The sequence below is a fragment of the Procambarus clarkii genome, chromosome 47, assembly GCF_040958095.1.
Source record: "Procambarus clarkii isolate CNS0578487 chromosome 47, FALCON_Pclarkii_2.0, whole genome shotgun sequence".
In the NCBI taxonomy this organism is placed as follows: domain Eukaryota; kingdom Metazoa; phylum Arthropoda; class Malacostraca; order Decapoda; family Cambaridae; genus Procambarus; species Procambarus clarkii.
In genome coordinates this window covers 19,235,913-19,257,258 of record NC_091196.1, presented here as the reverse complement: position 1 = coordinate 19,257,258, position 21,346 = coordinate 19,235,913, and the positions used below count along the sequence as shown (strand labels likewise).

Below are 21,346 nucleotides of genomic sequence, written 5' to 3'. Positions count from 1 at the left end.
TACCAAACGGCGACCCCCCCCCCCTCTCTTCTGGTGCCCTAGATATCTCTCCTCCCTCGCCTGGTGCTCTGACCGTGTTTACAGTCACTTCCCCAAACAGTTAGCACCACTTAGTTCTTTGGGGAAGTGGGGGTAGGAAGCCCGGGATGCTCCCGGACGCAGGTTAGAATCCTCGTCACGGCCCTTGTGGATTTGTTCATGGGTAGGAAGAGCAGCTCCCTGTGGCAGGGGGGGGGGGTTGGAAGTGGTCGTTGTGGTGGAGGTGGTGACACCACCGGAGGTACGAACTGGGAAGTGGTGTGAGTCAGTGAGTCACTGAACCAATGAGCCATTGAGGAAGGAAGAGGAAGAGGTGCCAGCATCTGCTTCTCATGGTGGACTTCCTTGCATCTCCCCTACCTCATGACACCTCCTCTCCCCTTCCCCTACCTACCTACCCTTCCCCTACCTACCTCCCCTTCCCCTACCTACCTCCCCTTCCCTCCCTACCTACCCCCGTTCCAAACCCTTGGCCAAGCGCCCTCCCCCGGCAACCATGACCTTGTGGCTGCACCTGTATGCCTTCACACTGGCCCTGATTGATGAAGATTAAGCCACCCCAAGAGGTGGCACGGGCATGATTAGCCCGTAAATACTGGCCCCCGACGGCACGTGCATTACGTATAGGGTGGCTTGGGGCCACTCACTACACGTACAGGGCCGCCTGGGGCCACCCACTACACGTACAGGGCCGCCTGGGACCACCCACTACACGTACAGGGCCGCCTGGGGCCACCCACTACACATACAGGGCCGCCTGGGGCCACCCACTACACATACAGGGCCGCCTGGGGCCACCCACTACACATACAGGGCCGCCTGGGGCCACCCACTACACATACAGGGCCGCCTGGGGCCACCCACTACACATACAGGGTGACATACAGTTCTTCACATACAGTTCTTCAAGTGCTTGAAGAACTGACTTTTAACCACATAAAAATTACTCCTGTATTTTTCAGTGTATTCAGTGTATTATTTACAAAGGAATTAATAGTGTCAATTATTGTCGCTTTGAGAACCAATGGATTTCCGTTGCTGTTTTTTCTGATGGAAGTGTATAGGACACTTGTATACCAAGATATAGACATAATGAAATGTCATTATATGGTATACAGTATAGAATATTAAATTTAATGAGATTGGCAGTAATTTTACTCAGTCAGCTTGTTGACAGGTTGCCTGCTGGTGCGTTGACAGCAGTGGCTGGCGTGACAACCGCTCCAGTCAGACTGTCTCCAAGCACAGTGGTGAATCTCTCATGACCTTTGCACAAAAGGTCGCGTTTAGCTGCACAGTTCTTTAGTATACAGCGAGGTAGGGAGTTTCAGATCTCGGGTTGCCGATTCTTGTACATCTGGCAGCTTCAAGAATTATGTTCTTGGCTTTATTTTGTATTGTTTGTAATGTTTGTTGTTGTTGTTGTTATAGATTCAGCTACTCGGAACAAGTTCCAAGTAGCACGGGCTATGGTGAGCCCGTAACTTACCTGGCACAGAAGCGGGGCAAGTAGCACGGGCTATGGTGAGTCGGTAGTGGACTTACCTGGCACAGGAGCGGAGCAAGTAGCACGGGCTATGGTGAACCTGTAGTGAAGTTACCTGGCACAGAAGCAGGTCAAGTAGCACCGACTATGGTGAGCCCGTAGTGGACTTACCTGGCACAGGAGCGGTGCCGAGTTCTAATGTTTTCATGTCGGGGGGGGGGGGGATTTATGGGGGTGTAGGGTCAGGGGGTAGTCGATGTAATGTGTGATGAACATCGTATAGATCATTGTGGCATATTTAACATCAGTACCAATGAGCATTGTACCGGAAAGTAGATTTTTTTAGAGATTTTTAAATCTTTGAGCTCAAGATGTAATTCGCTCACAGTTTCACTGTTAATACCCACACGAGGGTAGCTGTATTGTCTGCAGTTTTCGTGACATTTTGGACAAATGGGGGACATTTTCATAGTTATTTCTGTGGGTAGAGTAACAACACGTTCTAATTGTCGTAGGGAGAGCTGGTAGCTGGTTACCACTGTTTCTGATGACACAGCTGTTATCTGCACGGCAGACAACAGACTCAGCAGACAACAAATCAGCAGACAACAGAATCAGCAGACAACAGAATCAGCAGACAACAGAATCAGCAGACAACAGAATCAGCAGACAACAGAATCAGCAGACAACAGAATCAGCAGCTTGTGTATCTGTGTGTCAGCCATAAGTCTATTCATCAACACACTGAAAGGCGTAGTGTGCTAATCACTCCTCCTGATTAGCACACTATTCCTGTCCGCCCGGTCGACCGAGCGGACAGCACGCTGGACTTGTGATCCTGTGGTCCCGGGTTCGATCCCGGACGCCGGCGAGAAACAATAGGGCAGAGTTTCTTTCACCCTATGCCCCTGTTACCTAGCAGTAAAATAGGTACCTGGGTGTTAGTCAGCTGTCACGAGCTGCTTCCTGGGGGTGGAGGCCTGGTCGAGGACCAGGCCTCGGGGACACTAAAGCCCCGAAATCATCTCAAGATAACCTCAAGATAGCCTCACGTGTGCCCTAATTCTAACAAGGAAACATTAGAACCCCTTCTGTGACTCCCTTGTCAATGATTTGAGGCAGTTACTCAAACTTGGCGACAAGCGATGCCAAGGGCAGCGTGGAGAGCCAGGCAATGTTTGTTGTTAAGATTTGAAAAGTTCCAAGTAGCACGGGCTATGGTGAGCCCGTAGACAAGCTAGACAAGCTAGCTCCTCCTTGAGCGACGGTGTGGCGGGGGACAGCCAGCCAGCCAGCCGCAACACCCGCAACACCCACCGCCCAGAACACCTGTGGGGCATCTCGCGGGTGAGAGGCTGACTCTCTCTCCTGTTTCTCCCTGGTAGAAGAGGCAGGAGGCGTCATCTGTCATTGGTGTTGGGTGTCCCTTGGGTCCTTTCTACCTCAGTCTCACCCGAGGCCAGCTTCACCCCGAGGCCAGCCTCACTCCTGGTGAGTGTCTGGTCTGTGAAGCTGTCTTTGTAGTTCAGTCATGCCGTCGACGAAATGACTTTCTGTTGTGCGTAGTAACGCAAAACAGAAAGGTGTCTACAGTATAGTTCCCGTTTGAACTGCTTATTCCATAATTGATCGTTATATGTAGTCATACATAGTTGTGTATATGTAGTATACATAGTTGTGTATGTGTAGTATACATAGTTGTGTATATATGTAGTATACATAGTTGTGTATATATGTAGTATACATAGTTGTGTATATGTAGTATACATAGTTGTATATATGTAGTCATACATAGTTGTGTATATGTAGTATACATAGTTGTATATATGTAGTCATACATAGTTGTGTATATGTAGTATACATAGTTGTGTATATATGTAGTATACATAGTTGTGTATATATGTAGTATACATAGTTGTGTATATGTAGCCTAGAGTAGCAACATACAACATACATAGTTATGTATGTTGCCGCGCCTATGCCTGAAACGCTATGCGTGTTAGTGGCTTGATAAGAGTGTAGAAAGACCAATATTATGTATTCTCACAAACGCATTGTATCTTCTTGTAAATAAATAAATAAATGAATGAATAAATAAATGTAAATGTGCTGGAAGGGTGGAGAGCTAGCTCCTAAGCCCCGCCGTTTCAGCTGTCGGTCACCTAATGCTACATGACTCCCGACTCTCCTGTTATATTGTAATATGTTTTTTAATGAATCTGTTCATTGAAAAAGCTGGTATTATCCCTCCTAGCCTACTGCTGTCTGTCTGACTCGTGTGGGTGTGTAGCAGAGGAGGGAGGTGGGGGAGGGGGGGAAAGGGGAGCTAAATGAAGGGGGGTGGGGGAGCGGGGTTCCCCACGTGACGGGGGAGAGAGGTGGGGGGCGGGGTTCCCCATGTGGGAGGGGGTAGGGATGTTGTTATGTTGAAAGTAGAAGGGGCGGGAGTGTAATAGTAGTAGTGACCAGGCCTGGTGCCATCCCTGGATGGTGTCTGCTACCCAGTCTCTCTCTCTCTCTCTCTCTCTCTCTCTCTCTCTCTCTCTCTCTCTCTCTCTCTCTCTCTCTCTCTCTCTCTCTCTCTCTCTCTCTCTCTCTCTCTCTCTCTCTCCCCCCTCCCTCTCTTTCTCTCCTCTCTCCCTCCCGCTTTCCTTCCTCCCTCTCTCACTTCTCCCCCCCCCCCCCTTTCTCCCTACTTCCTCCCTCTCTCTCTCTACTTCCCCCCTCTCTGATTCAACCTGTCCTCTTAAAAAGAACGTCGCTTTTGGCCGTTTGCCCGTTTTCTTTCTCTCACACCATGTTTGAGCACATGCGGATACATTCCTGGCCTCAACCCTAACTATTCCGTGACCATTACACAGAGTTACAAACAAGAGAATTTGAGGAGATTGCAATCATTCCAGTGTGTAAACCCCACGACGCCCACAGCACAAGACGCCCGCGGTTATTCCGGAGACCCTGAAGCATTTTACAACGCCCTTTAATATGGCCCAAAGGAAGGGGAAACCTGCCAGAAAGTTAGAGGAAGGAAGGAATGTTAAGTGTGTGTGTGTGTACTCACCTATTTGCTCACCTATTTGTGCTTGTGGGGGTTGAGCTCTGGCTCTTTGGTGTGTGTGTGTGTGTGTGTGTGTGTGTGTGTGTGTGTGTGTGTGTGTGTGTGTGTGTAATTACCTAAGTGTAGTTACAGGATGAGAGCTACGCTCGTGGTGTCCCGTCTTCCCAGCACTCTTTGTCATACAACGCTTTGTTTGCGCATATAACGCTTACTAAGTGTGTGTGTGTGTGTGTGTGTGTGTGTGTGTGGACGTGTAATGGACCTTCCCATCGGCCACATATGATCGCCTTATTTTTAATTTGTTTTGTAAATAGACTTAGGTACATATGCTTGTATATACAGCTACTCTAGGCTATGTGAAGGATTACATAGTAAGGCCTACGGGATACTAAACATTGTTCCCAGCTTACAGGATGGTTAGACATATATGGGTTATCTTGAGGTTATCTTGAGATAATTTCGGGGCTTAGCGTCCCCGCGGCCCGGTCCTCGACCAGGCCCATGTGATCAGTAGTCTGCACAGTACACTGGCAAACTTTGGATGTATTATGTGGATATCCTCAAGAACATTGGAGGTGGATATCTTCAAGAACCCTGGGGCTGGATATCTTCAAGAACATTGGAGGTGGATATCTTCAAGAACCCTGGGGCTGGATATCTTCAAGAACATTGGAGGTGGATATCTTCAAGAACATTGGAGGTGGATATCTTCAAGAACCCTGGGGGTGGATATCTTCAAGAACATTGGAGGTGGATATCTTCAAGAACATTGGAGGTGGATATCTTCAAGAACATTGGGGGTGGATATCTTCAAGAACATTGGAGGTGGATATCTTCAAGAACATTGGAGGTGGATATCTTCAAGAACATTGGAGGTGGATATCTTCAAGAACCCTGGGGTGGATATCTTCAAGAACATTGGAGGTGGATATCTTCAAGAACATTGGGGGTGGATATCTTCAAGAACATTGGGGGTGGATATCTTCAAGAACATTGGAGGTGGATATCTTCAAGAACATTGGAGGTGGATATCTTCAAGAACATTGGGGGGTGTTACCTGCCCGTCGAAGCCGTAAATGCTCCAAGAATATATACGTCAGTTCAAGATAAAACTGACGAATATTCTCAAGTATACTGGTGGAAGCTTGCACAGGCTTCCGGCCCTTCGCCGAGGCCACTCGAGAACGGGGGTGGTCCGCAGGTAACTTCAGGTAAATGCATGTAATCTAACACGCCACTTCCGGCAAGTTGAAAGATCCAGCGAAGCCCCTTTATGTTCCTCTCGGTTGGATCCAGTAGTCTGTTTCTGTTTGACTTCCGGTGACTGGACTTTCCTCTAGTTTCATTGTGAACTTGGATTGCGCATGTGTGGTGTTGCGTGTGCGCTGTTGTGTTTGTGTGGAGGGGTTGTATTGCGTGTGTATTGCTTGCATTGCGTGTGTTGTATTGTATTGCGTGTATTGCGATGTTTGTGTTAGGTTGCGTGTGCATTCGTTGGTTTTCTTTACGTGTGTTGCGTGTGTGTTTTCGCTTGAATTGCGTGTGTAGCGAGCAATATCATGGGAAATGGGGGTGGGGGGGGGGGCTGAGCTGGGCAGCTATACCACTTTCCAGTTCTCTCTCTCTCTCTCTCTCTCTCTCTCTCTCTCTCTCTCTCTCTCTCTCTCTCTCTCTCTCTCTCTCTCTCTCTCTCTCTCTCTCTCTCTCTCTCTCTCTCTCTCTCTCTCTCTCTCTCTCTCTCTCTCTCTCTCTCTCTCTCAAGAGTTCTGTAATGATAAATATCCACTACTCAAATAATAGAAACAATAGTAAATCACTAACACCTTATTAACAAAAATCGCACATTGATGAAAATGAGTGTGGAAGTAGGCACAGATCTGCGTGCCTGTGGAGAGCGCCTAATACCGTAGCTCCAAAGTGGTGTCCACTCACACACACACACTCAACACTCGCAGTTAGAGTGCACTCGTGGGACACTCGTCGCTAATTTGAGTGTCTTGTCCACAGCGGTAACTGAAGTTGCTAGGCAAAATAGAAGATAGGGCCACACGTACAGTGAGAGAAGGTAAGATAATGATGAACAGAAAGCGCTGTTGTTGTTGTATGTTATAGATTCAGCTACCCGGAACAGGTGTCAAGTAGCACGGGCTATGGTGAGCCCGTAACTTAACTGGCACAGGAGCGGGGTCAAGTAGAACGGGCTATAGTGAGCCCGTAGTGGACTTACATGGCACAGGAGCGGTGCGTGATGTGCAGAAAGAGCTGTTGTTGTTGTTATAGATTCAGCTACTCGGAACACGTTCCAAGTAGCACGGGCTATGGTGAGCCCGTAACTTACCTGGCACAGGAGCGGGGCAAGAAGCACGAGCTATGGTTAGCCTCGTGGACGGGAGATGTCTCCCGTCCCAGAAAGCGCTAAGCTACTGTAATTATATAGCGCTTAGAAGGGATGCGAGAACAAGGAGTTGGGATAGGCCAACGAATGGTGCCCAACCTCTTGGACCGCTGGGATCGAACGCCGATCTACAAGAAGCCAGGCCGTGGGCCTGACCAGTCCAAATTGCTGAAAAAAACAATAATAATAGAACTAGATCGAGGTGTTGACCAGACCACACACTAGAAGGTGAAGGGACGACGACGTTTCGGTCCGTCCTGGACCATTCTCAAGTCGATTGTGGCTGGTGTATCGAAGTACACCATAAATCGAGGTGGCTGGTGTATCGAAGTACACCATAGATCGAGGTGGCTGGTGTATCGAAGTATACACCGTACTGTTACTACAACTCCTTCCAGAATACTAACACCAGTAATACCACCTCACACCCGGGTAAACCTTCTCTCTGCATCAACACACCAATCAGTTTCAACGGATCGTTTCATCCAAAATGGTGGAACTTGTTTTGTGAAGAGGTTGGCAACCCTAAAAGATGCCCTCACTTCAACAGTTCAAGCTGCATGTGAATGAATGGCTCAGAGCAGGGAACAGTAGCCGAGATAAGTGCAGTGTACCAGCACGGCCAGAGATTACAGCAGGGTGCAGGGCTGGTGGCTCGGCCTCGCTACAACCACGCTACCACACCTCATCTCTAAATAAATATAATGTCACTAAATATTGTTATACTAGTTAATTAAATAGTTTACAATTGTAAATAATGATGATGTTTTAGATTTAGCTACTCGGTGGGAGCCGGTCGGCCGAGCGGACAGCACGCTGGTCTTGTGATCCTGTGGTCCAGGGTTCGATCCCGGGCGCCGGCGAGAAACAATGGGCAGAGTTTCTTTCACCCTATGCCCCTGTTACCTAGCAGTAAAATAGGTACCAGGGTGTTAGTCAGCTGTCACGGGCTGCTTCCTGGGGGTGGAGGCCTGGTCGAGGACCGGGCCGCGGGGACACTAAAAAAGCCCCGAAATCATCTCAAGATAACCTCAAGAAAGTAAACTGTGTATGTACGTAGAGAAGCAAAGTTTACCTCATATACCCCTGTGTGTGTATCGTTTGTTGTTGTTGTTATAGATTAAGCTACTCGGAACAAGTTCCAAGTAGCACAGGCTATGGTGAGCCCGTAGTGGACTTACCTGGCACAGGAGCGGTGCTGTGTGTGTGTGTGAATCGTTATCTCTAATAATACCAATACTAACAATACTGAGGTATTGCGTGTGTGTGTGTGTCGGTGCAACAGGGGCATTATGCTGCCATTTAAACCGGAAACCCAGACACGGTTGAGGCCCTGGTGGATGTTATGGTAATATCCCCGTCCTACATACGTGAACTAAAAGTTGTATACAGTTTACCAACACATGTAGTCGTCTGCCAGTTATGCTTCACTTGACCTGTTTACTCTCTTGCCTCTTACGTACATTATATTCTGTCATCCAGAGGTTTGCAGGTGTGAGGTTTATGCAGAATAACTGTAGCATAAAAAAAACACAAACAAACCAACACACATCTAATATAAACGGGTGTTTAACCGGGGAATCTAATCTATATGTAGCCCCTAAGAACGGAAGGACAGTCTAACGAACTTAAACATGTCTAATTATATATTGAACTTTAATATATAATAATATTAATTTATATATATATATATGAGAAAAACCTATTTTTAATACACAGTAGATTAAAATTGGCATGTATGGGTCTTTGGGGAACGGAGCCTGGCCATCAGTCAATGAGGAGGGCTGCATTTGTGACGTGCACAACGTACCAGCGACTCGAGCAATATATATACCGATCCTTTTTACAATTCTTACAAGAAAACTATTCATCTCTAGCTTAAATCTAGACTTATAGCCTAGAAAATGTATATATGCTGGTTAGCATTGTAAATGTGTGGCAACGTCTGTGGTAGAAAAAAACTTATAGCCTGTTATTTTGAAAACTATTGAATAATAGGTTACGTCATTAATTAATAACATTCATTCGTTTATGCACTTATTATATTGTATATTCGTCTGTGCCTCTTCACAGTGCCTGGAATTAGTCATTAGTTTCTGCTTGTTCTCAGCGCATACCTTGAGGTGCTTCCGGGGCTTAGCGTCCCCGCGGCCCGGTCGTCGACCAGGCCTCCTGGTTACACATTAATACATGTGTAACCTAACTGTGGTCTTGCTATCGGAGATAAAGCTGATATTCCCGCTGGGTTTGAATTACGTATCAGTGGTAAATTTCAATTCATAGGCAAAATTGTAGAGTAGCCAATCAAAGGTCTTATTTGAGTCCAGAGAAATAACGTTGTGTTCTTTGTCATTGACCTTAGTGAGACGTATTTTGAAAATTTGATCGCAAAACATTATCTGATATTGACCAGACCACATACTAAAAAGTGAAGGGACGACGACGTTTCTGTCCGTCTTGGGCCATTCTCAAGTCGATTGTCGATTCGATTGACCATTCTCCACAATCGACTTGAGAATGATCCAGGACGGACCGAAACGTCGTCGTCCCTTCACCTTCTAGTGTGTGGTCTGGTCAACATACTTCACCCACGTTATTGTGACTCATCGCCTGAATTATCTGATATTATCCCTCACAGTATTTTGGTTAACTTGGGGGGCATAATCCTCATCAATCTAGGCTGCAGTGTTTACGGGCTCACCATAGCCCGTGCTACATGGACATTTCGTTCCGAGTAGCTGAATCTAAAATAACAACAACGAGGCTGCAACAAATATGAACACAACATAAAACTCGGAGCAGCGAAAACAACTTTTGTACTTGTTTATAAATTCTATTAGAACAGAATGTGGTAAATCTCGGTTAGGGAAGAGAGATGTATATTTTATGGAAGAGGTTAACTGGGTAATATAATATAGACATACGAGTGTGTGTTGGTATTAATGCATGGAGGGAGCTGCCTCGCGTGGGTCAGTAGCGTCTCTATTGTTTATTTTATTCTTATGTGTTTATGTAGGAGTCGTGTACAAGTGCAACACTGCCATAGAGCGCCAGTGAAACAAATATGAACAGTAAAACATACACGGTAACTCCCGCTTGTATCCCATAAACAGATTATTGAAACACAATTTCAAACCGCAAGTCAATATCTGACGTGTAACCGCCGTTCAGTTACGGCGTTGACATTTATTCAACTTTATTCCTTTTAATCGCGTTTCAACTTTACTTCTGTCTTAATGTCATTATTTTTTGTTAATTTGCTGCGAATGTTAAAAAATGACGCAACATTTATTTATATCTAAAAATTTGACTTGCGAGATTTAGTATCGAGTCATAAGATTTAGTGGTGTGACTTGTACTCACCTAATTGTGCTTGCGGGTGTTGAGCTTTGGCTCTTTGGTCCCGCCTCTCAACCGTCAATCAACTGGTGTACAGATTCCTGAGCCTACTGGGCTCTATCATATCTACATTTGAAACTGTGTATGGAGTCAGCCTCCACCACATCACTTCCTAGTGCATTCCATTTATTAACTACTCTGACACTGAAAAAATCTTTCTAACATCTCTGTGGCTCATCTGGGTACTAAGTTTCCACCTGTGTCCCCTTGTTCGTGTCCCACCCGTGCTGAAGAGTTTGTCTTTGTCCACCCTGTCAATTCCCCTGAGAATTTTGTAGGTGGTTATCATGTCTCCCCTTACTCTTCTGTTTTCCAGGAATGTGAGGTTGTGTGTTGATATTAATGCAGGAGCGTGTTAGGAATGAGAACTGCTTTGGGTATAGATATAAGCTGGATCACGCCCACCTTGCTCTCTCTTCACCATGGGATAAACACACTCACCCCCGCTACCCAGGCTGACCAATAGCTCCATGGTGAACACGGGAGACATCTCCCGTCACGCAGGGTGCAGTCGCACCTCCACAGATCTCCAGTATCAGCTCTTGATACTGGTAATGGCTCAAAAGGGCCACCACTTACGGGCTATTCATGCCCGTGCCACCTTTTGAGTGGTTTAATCTTCATCAATCAATCCATCAATCCATGGTGAAGCTCTGGCTTCACCATGGAGCACACACGAACATTGTTATATTCTGGTTAGCATTGTAACGTATTTTCCACGGTTGTGATATAAAGCATCAGTCATTGTACTCATACCTTAAGCTAAGTTAATGTAATAAATAATAAATCAAATACATTTATAATGTATTTGTAATAAATCAATACATTTATAATATGAACACGTTTGTGGCAAATTAAAACTGTAGTTATCTACAATTGTAAATGCCTTAGTCAATAGACCGTTGTGATTCAGTTTCTGAATCCATTTTTTCGCCTTATAAATTAAAGTAAACTAACCAAAACTCTGAATACTGTCGATAAATGTATTATGAAACTGTGTATTTATATCATGAGGACTGTAACTTGCTTGGGTAAGGGAATATAGCAGTTCAGTTCCTGTGACAGCTATCTGAAGCGCTTTCTGTTCCCGCTCACAGAATGATTGTTGTTGTTGTTTTAGATTTAGCTACTCGGAAACGAAGTGTCCATGTAGCACGGGCTATGGTGATCCCGTAAAGGCGCACAGAATGGGTATAGGGTGCATAATAAATGAGCTAAACCTAAGTGGCCGAGAAGCAAAAGATGAGTCGTAGGTCATCATCGTGTAGTCACTAAGCCCTGATGAAGTCATGCTTCACAAGAGCCTCCACAACTGACATTAAAACCTGTCACCACTTCGGGAAACTGACTGGCTGTTAGCCCGCTTAACGCACATTATTGTTACCCAAAATACTTGTTCTGCTTGTTGCCTCGTGGTAGGTAATTATAAAAAAAGGGTTAATTATTAGTTCTAATTCAGACACGATTATCAGTATTAACTCTTATCAATTTATTAATGTATAATTGGGCTGGATTACAAGAAACGTCGGGCGTCATCGAGCGCTAACTAGTGCGGGAGTTGTGACTCACGTCCTGGGGTCTAGCTAATATGGATGCCGAGTGACGTGTGTGTAAGCAGCAACATTTTCCTGTGTTGTAGTGTGAACCCGCGATGGGTTGGCCCTCCCCTCTGGCGGTGGCACCCCGGGGCCAGGCTGTGTGTGCCGCCTCCCCTCAGTTGGTCCACAGGCGTGCTTGGGGCAGCACGCGCTCGCTCCTCAGGACACTCTTTAACGAGGCGTGTGTAGGCGGAGCCTCGTGTGTGTGTGTGGTGGATCCTCACTCAGTGCTTTCCACGGATAATGTGTGTTGCTTGCTCCTAAGGTCAGAGCGAGTTGGAACTTGGAAGTGCTAGGTTTAACTTGGAGTCTGTGTGATTTAGACTCGGCCTATAACTAACGCTAGGTTTGTGATGCTCAATTATCTGGTGGACATAACCGCGCAGAAAAACAACATGAAACTACCAGTACTTGTGTTGTTAGTCATATTCCGTCGACAAGATGTAATCACCAGTGGTATGGTGATGTAACGTTTGTCAACACCCAACTGTGATGATGCTTGTTAGTTGCATGACCAGTTCGTGGTGTGTTAATTACATGCAAGGATTATCGCGTACCAAACTAAAAAACATGTTATGATCATCACTGAGATTTTTAAAAAGTAGTTAGAATGTTTTTACGTGTGTAAAGTGAAGGCAACGGAACAGTGGTGACCTGTTGGGCTGAGAAACTACGACAAATGGTGCACCTTACCGGCTGGAGGTTTGGTGCTGTCAATTTCAAGGTGAGTTATTATTCCTAGTGTTATTAACATGTTATATTCAGATACACAGGTAAATCTTTGCTCATCAAACTAGCATCGACGGTAGGCACACAAGTTCCTCAAATAATTTGAAGGGATGACAATGAGGATAATTATAATTTTTAGCATTAGTCCGGTAGAATATGAGTGTTGTGGTCAGCAGGACACGCACCAGCTCCGTTCATAAGAACATTGAAGCATATGTAGAATCCCACTACGGGCTCACCATAGCCCGTGCTACTTGGAACTTGTTCAGAGTAGCTGAATCTATAACAACAACATATCTAGGATATTTGGTTACAACTGCGGCCCAGTTGGTGAGTAGCCAACACTGGGAGCGGGGGCGGGGCCAGCCAGGCACTGGTCACAACAGTCTACGATAAGCATCGACCCGCCGAATTATCATAAAACCTTATCAGTGGTAACACTGTGCCAGGCACCAGTAGTGTGTATTAGATACATTCACCCAGATAAAAGCTACAGTGGAGAATGGGGGCGATCTGCGTACATAAAATTTGTTTATTTATAAAACTAAAATATAAACGCTGCGGAATCTTAATTTTCATGCATATTAGCAATTGTGTTGCATATGGCCATTGATTATTAACGGTATGTCGGCCATATCTTAGAACTAACATGATCATGGTATACTGTTATATTGAATTCTGTAATTTCCGACATGTAGAGAAACAGTACCAAGTGTACACAGCGTTAGTTGGCGCTTGTCAGGTAGATTGCCCGTCTCGCCTCTCGCCCGACCAAAAATCGTGTTTATTTAATGTAAATTTATATTATATAGTTAGGCATACAACCCGTCCTCAGACGAAGTTCATTCCATCCAGCGGTCGACCCCAAAGACCCATTCATCAATTTTAACATGCTGTTCATTCAAAACAGGAATTTTCTCATAAATTATTATATTAGCATATTTAGGCATTGGTTAGGTTAGGTATTTAGGTTCTTTTGGCGATTATTTGTATTAAGTGGGTGACGCATTTACAACGTTGTGGTTCGAACAAAAGTCGTCAGCGAAGCACTTCTTCCGGAAGTGTTCGAACGTATCAGTTGACTCGTGTGTAAACCGTTTTTCATTCATAAACAGGAGGTTTGGCGGATCCATGGAATGGACTTTGGTTTTTGTTTAAGGACGGGCTGTCGTATACGTTGCCGTGTGGTGAAACATTTACAGAAATTCGAACAGAGGACGTAAAGGTCCACTGTTCGAGAAAAGTTCTAACTTCATCAGCCGAGTCTTGTGTAAATTGTTTTCCATTCCTAAAACGGATTAATGATCATCGGCCACAAGTTAGTTAGGGTTGGCTATGAACGCGCGCTGTAATGTCCACCATTAGCCTAGCTTAACCAAAAAAAAAATACCTCTGTGCATTAAATGTTGCAAACTCGAATTAATCTTTATTCATAAACGGTTACACACTTAAAATTGGAAAATTTTACATAACATTAGTATATTAATTACACAAGTCGCAATAAGTTTAACATGTAATTATCGTTATCAGAATCAAACTTTAGTCGTAGCAACTTACACAAATTACAATAATGACAAGTAAACGGGTGTATCGCAAACTAATTAAACGTATATTATTGGCATAAAGTTAGTGACATTTGGCTTACAATTTGAAAGGCGATATTGAAAAAAAACTGTAGTTTACCGTTAGAGTGGCAAGACATATTGGCATAATTTATATCACCGAATTAAGATAATACATTTAGAAGTAGAATCTGATATCAAGTAATCCTGTATCGTGAAATTATAAACCTTTGCCCACCCTCAGCATTCCATATTAACAGATTATGCGGGTAGCCTAGCTCAAAATCACTCTATGCACTCGGCTCATAGACCGTAGGTCTCACTTCAATGCGACTTAAAATGACTTATGATTAAGCCGTCTTTATGACAGTAGTTCCCTCATTTTCAGCCGGGGGTCTCCTTGCTGACTAGTTTATTCTATCCTGTAGATATGCTACTGTAGACAGTATAGACAAGAGAACCAACACTCGATTTTAATTCAAACTTGACCCAGCTTTTACATTTTCTCAAAATCCTTCGGTGTTGCCTAGTGAATCATGTAGTGTTGGACGCTATAGTTCACTACATTGCGTGTAAGGTAGGTAGGTACACTGATTGATTGATTGATTGATGAAGATTAAGCCACCCAAAAGGTGGCACGGGCATGAATAGCCCGTAAGTGGTGGCCCTTTTGAGCCATTACCAGTATCAAGAGCTGATACTGGAGATCTGTGGAGGTGCGACTGCACCCTGCGTGACGGGAGATGTCTCCCGTGAGGTACACTGCTTGCTCGGTTTCTTAAATAGTACGTTACTTCGTTATTACAGACCCACAGGTTGTGATGGTGGGGGGGGGGGGTGGCAGGTGTTATAGCACCCACCTTCACCCAGTGAGACCAAGGGGTAGTTGGGGAGGAAGGGGGGAGGAGTTGTCGCACCCACCTTCACCCAGTGAGACCAGGGGGTAGTTGGAGAGGAGGGGGGAGGAGTTGTCGCACCCACCTTCACCCAGTGAGACCAGGGGGTAGTTGGAGAGGAGGGGGGAGGAGTTGTCGCACCCACCTTCACCCAGTGAGACCAGGGGGTAGTTGGGGGGGAGGAGTTGTCGCACCCACCTTCACCTAATGACAGACACAGAGGTGGTATGTGGCGTCTGTCCTCTACCCCCACACGCCCGCTGCGGGTGTGGCTTCACACACTTCAACTCCTTATACTTACACACCAGTAACGGCAGAAGCACTTTACGAAGAAATAATTAAGGAGATAGAATCGTTTAACACATTAAATAAAAGCACACCCACTACAAAAAAAAATCCCACTAGGAAAGAAAATTCTAGCCAAGATTCTAAAAGGTGAACATTAACAATGGGAAGACCTCACAGGGAACTGAGTACGAATGGAAGGACAGAGGAAGGGAAGGATACTTTATTGGCAGTAGCTAGGCTGTGTGTGGGGAACAAAAAAGAAACTACGAATAAGTATTGGCAGGAGCTTGCAGAGAAGGTTTAGAAGAACAAACTTGAAATTTGTCAAGACGTAAATATAGTAACAGGTAAAAAGCCTCATTTTATTGCGCATCCTCACCCACAAGAATTTGCACACGATCTGTAGATAAATTACAATTAGTTCATTGCCAGCTATAACGAGTCATTAGATTCTTGTTAAGACCTAAGGCGGAACTTGATACTTACAACAGGAAACAATGAAGTCACTTGCATAGACATTACCCGGGATGAAGTATTAATGGCAATTAAAGGTTAGGAAATTCACAGATGCTGGGGAGGATGAACTAACTTATGAAGTATTTAACTAGCTGTTAAGGAGAAAAACCTATTATTAGACCTATTTAATATTATATAGGGGGTAGGATTCACAGTAAATGAGAAAAAACACATTATGATCATCCTCAGTCCTGAACTAAATAATTTATACACATTATATTGTAAACAGAGGGCTCAGGATAGAACCTTGAAGCACTCCTTACAACGGTTTCCCACCCAAATCCAACTTAAGATAGCATCCCCAATACCATGAACCTGTTATCTTTTTAATCAATCTTTCCTGTGGCACTGTATCAAAAGCTTTGCTAAAGTCAAGGTACACAACGTTATAAACTATCAACTGCCTCAATTGTGTTGGAATAGAATGAGCAAATTTGTCAAACCGGAGCGGCCTTTAGTAAAACCATGTTGTGAATAATTTATTAATCTGTTTTTCAAGATATAGACGAATTGCTTTTGCATTTATTGATCCAAGCAATTTTCCGACAATAAACGTTAAGCTAATTGACCGATTATTCGACGCAAGCGGTCTGTTGCTTTTATTATAAATTGGCATCCCATTAGCAGCCCTTCAAGAATCCGGTACTCAAGTTCAAGTATGTTTATTGAGACAATGAAAAAATACATCTCAAAGATCCCTTTGAGTAGCTTCGGCTATTTCTACCCCCCAGTACTCCGGTACTCTGCCTGACTAATGATTTATTGAAAAAGCTAGAGAAGCGCTAGTAGAAGACCTCCTTATTCGTAGAACCCCATCAAGCAGGTATAAGGGCTCATAGATTGATTGATTGATGAAGATTAAGCCACCCAAAAGGTGGCACGGGCATGAATAGCCCGTAAGTGGTGGCCCTTTTGAGCCATTACCAGTATCAATAGATGATACTGGAGATCTGAGGAGGTGCGACTGCACCCTACGTGAAGGGCTCATAACACTCTTTGCGTTCTTTAAGCATCCTGCAAACACTTCGTCTGGTCCTGGGGATTTGTTTGGCTTGAGTTTTTCTTATTTTTTTAATAACGCCACTCCCTGGAAACCACTGAACTAGTCAACGTGTTCTCTTCACCACCAATATAGACTTGTTCGGTTGAAGGCATAATGTTGAGGTCTTTAGTAAACACAGAATCAAAATATTTACAATACTCATCTTTGTCAATATCAGTTATTTGACCCGTCTCAGTAATGGGCCTGTCTTTTCCCTAATCTTTGTTCGATATAACTGAAAAACCTTTTATGATTTGTTTTTGCTTGCCCTGCTATACGAACTTCATAGTTTCTTTTAGCCTTCCTTTTTTTTAACATTTCTAACTAGGTTGACAACTTCTTGTTCTAGATTGACTTTACCATTCTTAATCTTTTGTACAAAACTTTGTTACATATAATTTTCTTTAGACTAGTCATGATTCATTTGGGGTCATTATTTTTTTATCTAATCAATTTCTGAGGTATACTACGTTCCCGGGCTTTGCTAAAAACATTTTTTATAGAAGTTAGAATTTTGAATCTACATAGCAATCCTTTGTTACGTCACCCATCGCCTTCAAAGACAGGCCCTCCAATTCCTTCCTCCCCCCCCCCCTCCCTTTGGTCACCAGAGGTATCCTTGGCCGCGCACACGTCATTATCGCCTAGGGGGCAAGCGTCAGAGGGATGGGGGGTTGCATTTATTACATTGCCCCTCCCAAAAATAGGACCCAACAGCCGACCCCCTCATCCAAAAAAGCGTGCGAGAGCGTGTAGATTTCAACAAAATTGTGAAATCCTACGGCCGTCCTCTCCACATGTGGTAGTGTGTGAAAGGACAAATTTATTGCGCTCGATACAACCGATCCATATTAACGAGCTTTGTTTACATAAAATAGTTTTACATATTCTCTACCGAGGGATTTATCCTCTGGTCCCTCTACGCTACAACTACACTCCTTCACATTCATCATACAACCACTCCCCTACAACTACACCCCTTCACATTCATCATACAACCACTCCCCTACAACTACACCCCTTCACATTCATCATACAACCACTCCCCTCCAACTATTCACCAACCCTTGTCAATTTCCTCAAGGTCATGCATGAGTTTTACTTGATAGGCTAGTGTTACTTAATAGGCTACAACATATGTTTTAAAGCACATAATATAAATATATTTATGACTTAGGTGATGGCATTCAGTATGTCACTGAACTGAATTAAACTTTTTAATCGTTCATGTAATCCGTTGTTTTGCAAACAAAATGTAATTTAATTGGTGGTGTTGAGTTAGCGTGAGGCGGCCGCTTCTTGTTCCATAGTCAGCTGTGTTTCGTGTTCCAATTGGTGTTTCTTATAACATCGTTGGTTAGTGTGGTTTGTATTGTTTTGTGGTCTGGTGAGTGTAGACTACTTATGTTAAGCCAATTTTACATGCCGCCAGACTTGAAAGAAATTTCCTCGGTTCTGTCATTCTAACACTGTAATCGACCCATTATTATTATATATCTAAATAATAACAAAACATAAGTGATGTATCAAAATATTAAAGGGTCTAATTAAAATTTGTATCTAGTAGGGATTTACGTCGGTAAGAAAAGAGAGCTTGCAATAACTGATGAAGTGTTTGGTCACCCTATATTTAAATTGACTGTTTTGCGGTTCTTCTGCAGTGCAATTACCTAAGTGAAGCTAAGTGACGTGAACTGTGCTTCCTATGTGCCAACTTTGAGTGTAGCTTGTGTTTTCCTGCTATTATCTTCCTACTTACCAAAAAAAAATCTTCCTACATTACCTCTCGCCACTTTGTTGACCCTGTTGGAGCCGGTCGGCCGAGCGGACAGCACGCTGGGCTTGTGATCCTGTGGTCCCGGGTTCGATCCCGGGCGCCGGCGAGAAACAATGGGCAGAGTTTCTTTCACCCTATGCCCCTGTTACCTAGCAGTAAAATAGGTACCTAGGTGTTAGTCGGCTGTCACGGGCTGCTTCCTGGGGGTGGAGGCCTGGTCGAGGACCGGGCCGCGGGGACACTAAAAAAAGACCCGAAATCGTCTCAAGATAACCCTGCATGGATGGGGCTCTAGGCGTGTAGTTAATGCATGCCAGCTGGCCTTCGAGACAAAAGTTTTCAAGGTAGACTACTCGGCAGTTCTTCTCCCTGTCTGTCCAGTGGTGCTGATCGACTGTTGTTGAGGTTCCTGTGTTGTATATAGTTGCTTGGGTTCATTCGTTCTTAGTAAATGAACTGGGGTGGATAATGCTTTGCAAATAGGGGTTGAGTGGGATATCGGGGACCATATGGTAGACGTGGGGTTACCTTGAGATGGTAAGGTGGATCAATGTCCTCCAAGGTCAGTTCTCTGGCCCAGGTCTCATTATGGTTGGTAATTTGCTCCAATAGGCTGATAGACGACGTTGCCGTTTCAAAATTGTGTTAATGTTAGGTGTATAGAAAGTGGGTGTGGTTGGAAACTGTCTTGCATTGGCTGATAGGCCTCCTGATGTTTATCATAATTTTATGTTCTTAAATGGCTGTTATCTATTATATGGACATTATTTATTGATTGAACAGAGGTAAGTGTGGTGTGAAGAGAGTTGTAAAGAATGGTTTGGTCGATAAAGTGATTCACGGTGGATGCGTCACCTTGGTCTGTGACCCTGGGAATAGCGTGCATGCATGTTGGGGAGTGGGGGGGGGGGGGTGCTAATTGGCTTTGAGGAAGGTTGCTGGAATCTTCTACAGTGGCGTGGGCCTTACAGCATTCTATATCATTTAGGCATTTAAGTGTTAAAATTAAGTTGGAGGTATTTTAAAACTATATAGATGCCTCGCATAACGGTTCATATGAACTCTAAATGGCCAGCAGATGCTTTTCAATAATGAAAAATGTAGAACCTTGTATGTAGCTAAAATATCAAGAATTTACTAAATTTTTACATTTACTAAAATATCAGGACCCAGCAGCACATTGAAACGGAAAAGAACCCATATGATGCATAACTGTTGAAATTTACTCAATTTGCGACTAAAAACTAATTTTTGGGAAAACAAAAGTGATTATTCAGCTGTATAAAAATCCCTAGTGCGTCCCCATCTGGATTACTGTAAGCCAAGCATAGAGATCTCATCTTCATCTAGCAGCCCCCGTGGCGCAGTGGCAAGATACTCTCCCCGCGCGTCGCAAGCATTTGGCCTGGGTTCGTATCCTGGCCGGGGAAGATTGACTAGGCGCCAGTCCTAAATTATATGCCTCTGTTCACCCAGTCGCCAGTCCTATACAAAATTATATACAAATAGTATCCTTACCTATATATGCAAATAGTGTCCTTACCTATATATGCAAATAGTATCCTTACCTATATATGCAAATAGTATCCTTACTATCTTAGTATTAAGATAGTAATTGTGTGTACTGATTCACTAGACTGTGACACGGTTAGTTGTTAAAACAACACATTTTACCATTTAAGCAAACTCTTGTGGTTTACATTTGGTAAACTTCATCTTCTTGCAATCTGTAACGATCTATAGGTCCTAATTAAAATTACACATTCAGAGGATAAGTATTTCTTTATATTGCGAGGGAGAACTTTTGAGGTGGCAAGGTATTTCTACAACGCTTAGCAGTGCTCAGACAATTAATCTTGACACCTCTAGCAGAGAAATTCCAAGTTCTCCAATAACCTAAACATGTATATTTATATTCAAGAAACTACAATATCATTTGCATACTATTAAATTTACACATGTGCGTGAAAAATATGACCCACAGATAGTATTGTGAGATTCGATCTGGCATTATAAATGTTCATCATGCTGTATGGTGATGAACAATTTTACCCTCGCATTATATTACAAATTATGCCTTACTTTTATTCCAATCTCGGTTCTTACTGGCAAGCATGCTACCTTTAATTAAGCGTCTAGCACATCATACAAGAATAAAACGTATAAACCATACCTTAGGAAATTTTAATCTCTAGGAGATTGATGTTTCCTAAACTTGAATATTGCTTTACATCTGTATAGGTTTCTTTACTTAAACAAAATTCAGTCTTACTCTCCTACACACATCTCTAAATCATCTAGAATCTGTCAAATATAATCCAGGTATTGGGACATAGTTATGGATTCACCAACACACACACACACATTATAGACCCGCACATGTATGCATGTCTAGACTCATTCCAACTTGCAACATAAATCGTCAAGCCGTCCTTCTAATAGAACGTCGCATTTTGACCCATGGCCTTATACCTAAAGTAAAAAATTGTGCTAGAAAATGGTAGCGGCTCGCGAAATTGATATACTGTCCCGTTTTCTGTTTTGGGTCCTCTTGTGTGTTA

General features: G+C 43.8%; 1 protein-coding gene across 14 annotated transcripts in view; it reads left to right on the top strand.

Moving 5' to 3' along the window:
- Rgl (Ral guanine nucleotide dissociation stimulator-like) overlaps window positions 1–21,346 on the top strand; it is a 144,394-nt gene that overhangs the window by 108,170 nt on the left and 14,878 nt on the right. The window contains exon 1 of one of the 14 annotated variants that reach the window (XM_045749771.2): window positions 11,849–12,699. The exons of the other annotated variants lie outside the window; for them this stretch is intronic. Coding sequence (XP_045605727.1) covers window positions 12,655–12,699 — 45 coding nt within the window. The 5' untranslated portion in view covers window positions 11,849–12,654. Of the gene's footprint in view, window positions 1–11,848; window positions 12,700–21,346 lie in introns of those variants that run through there. 14 annotated transcript variants of the gene reach the window in all.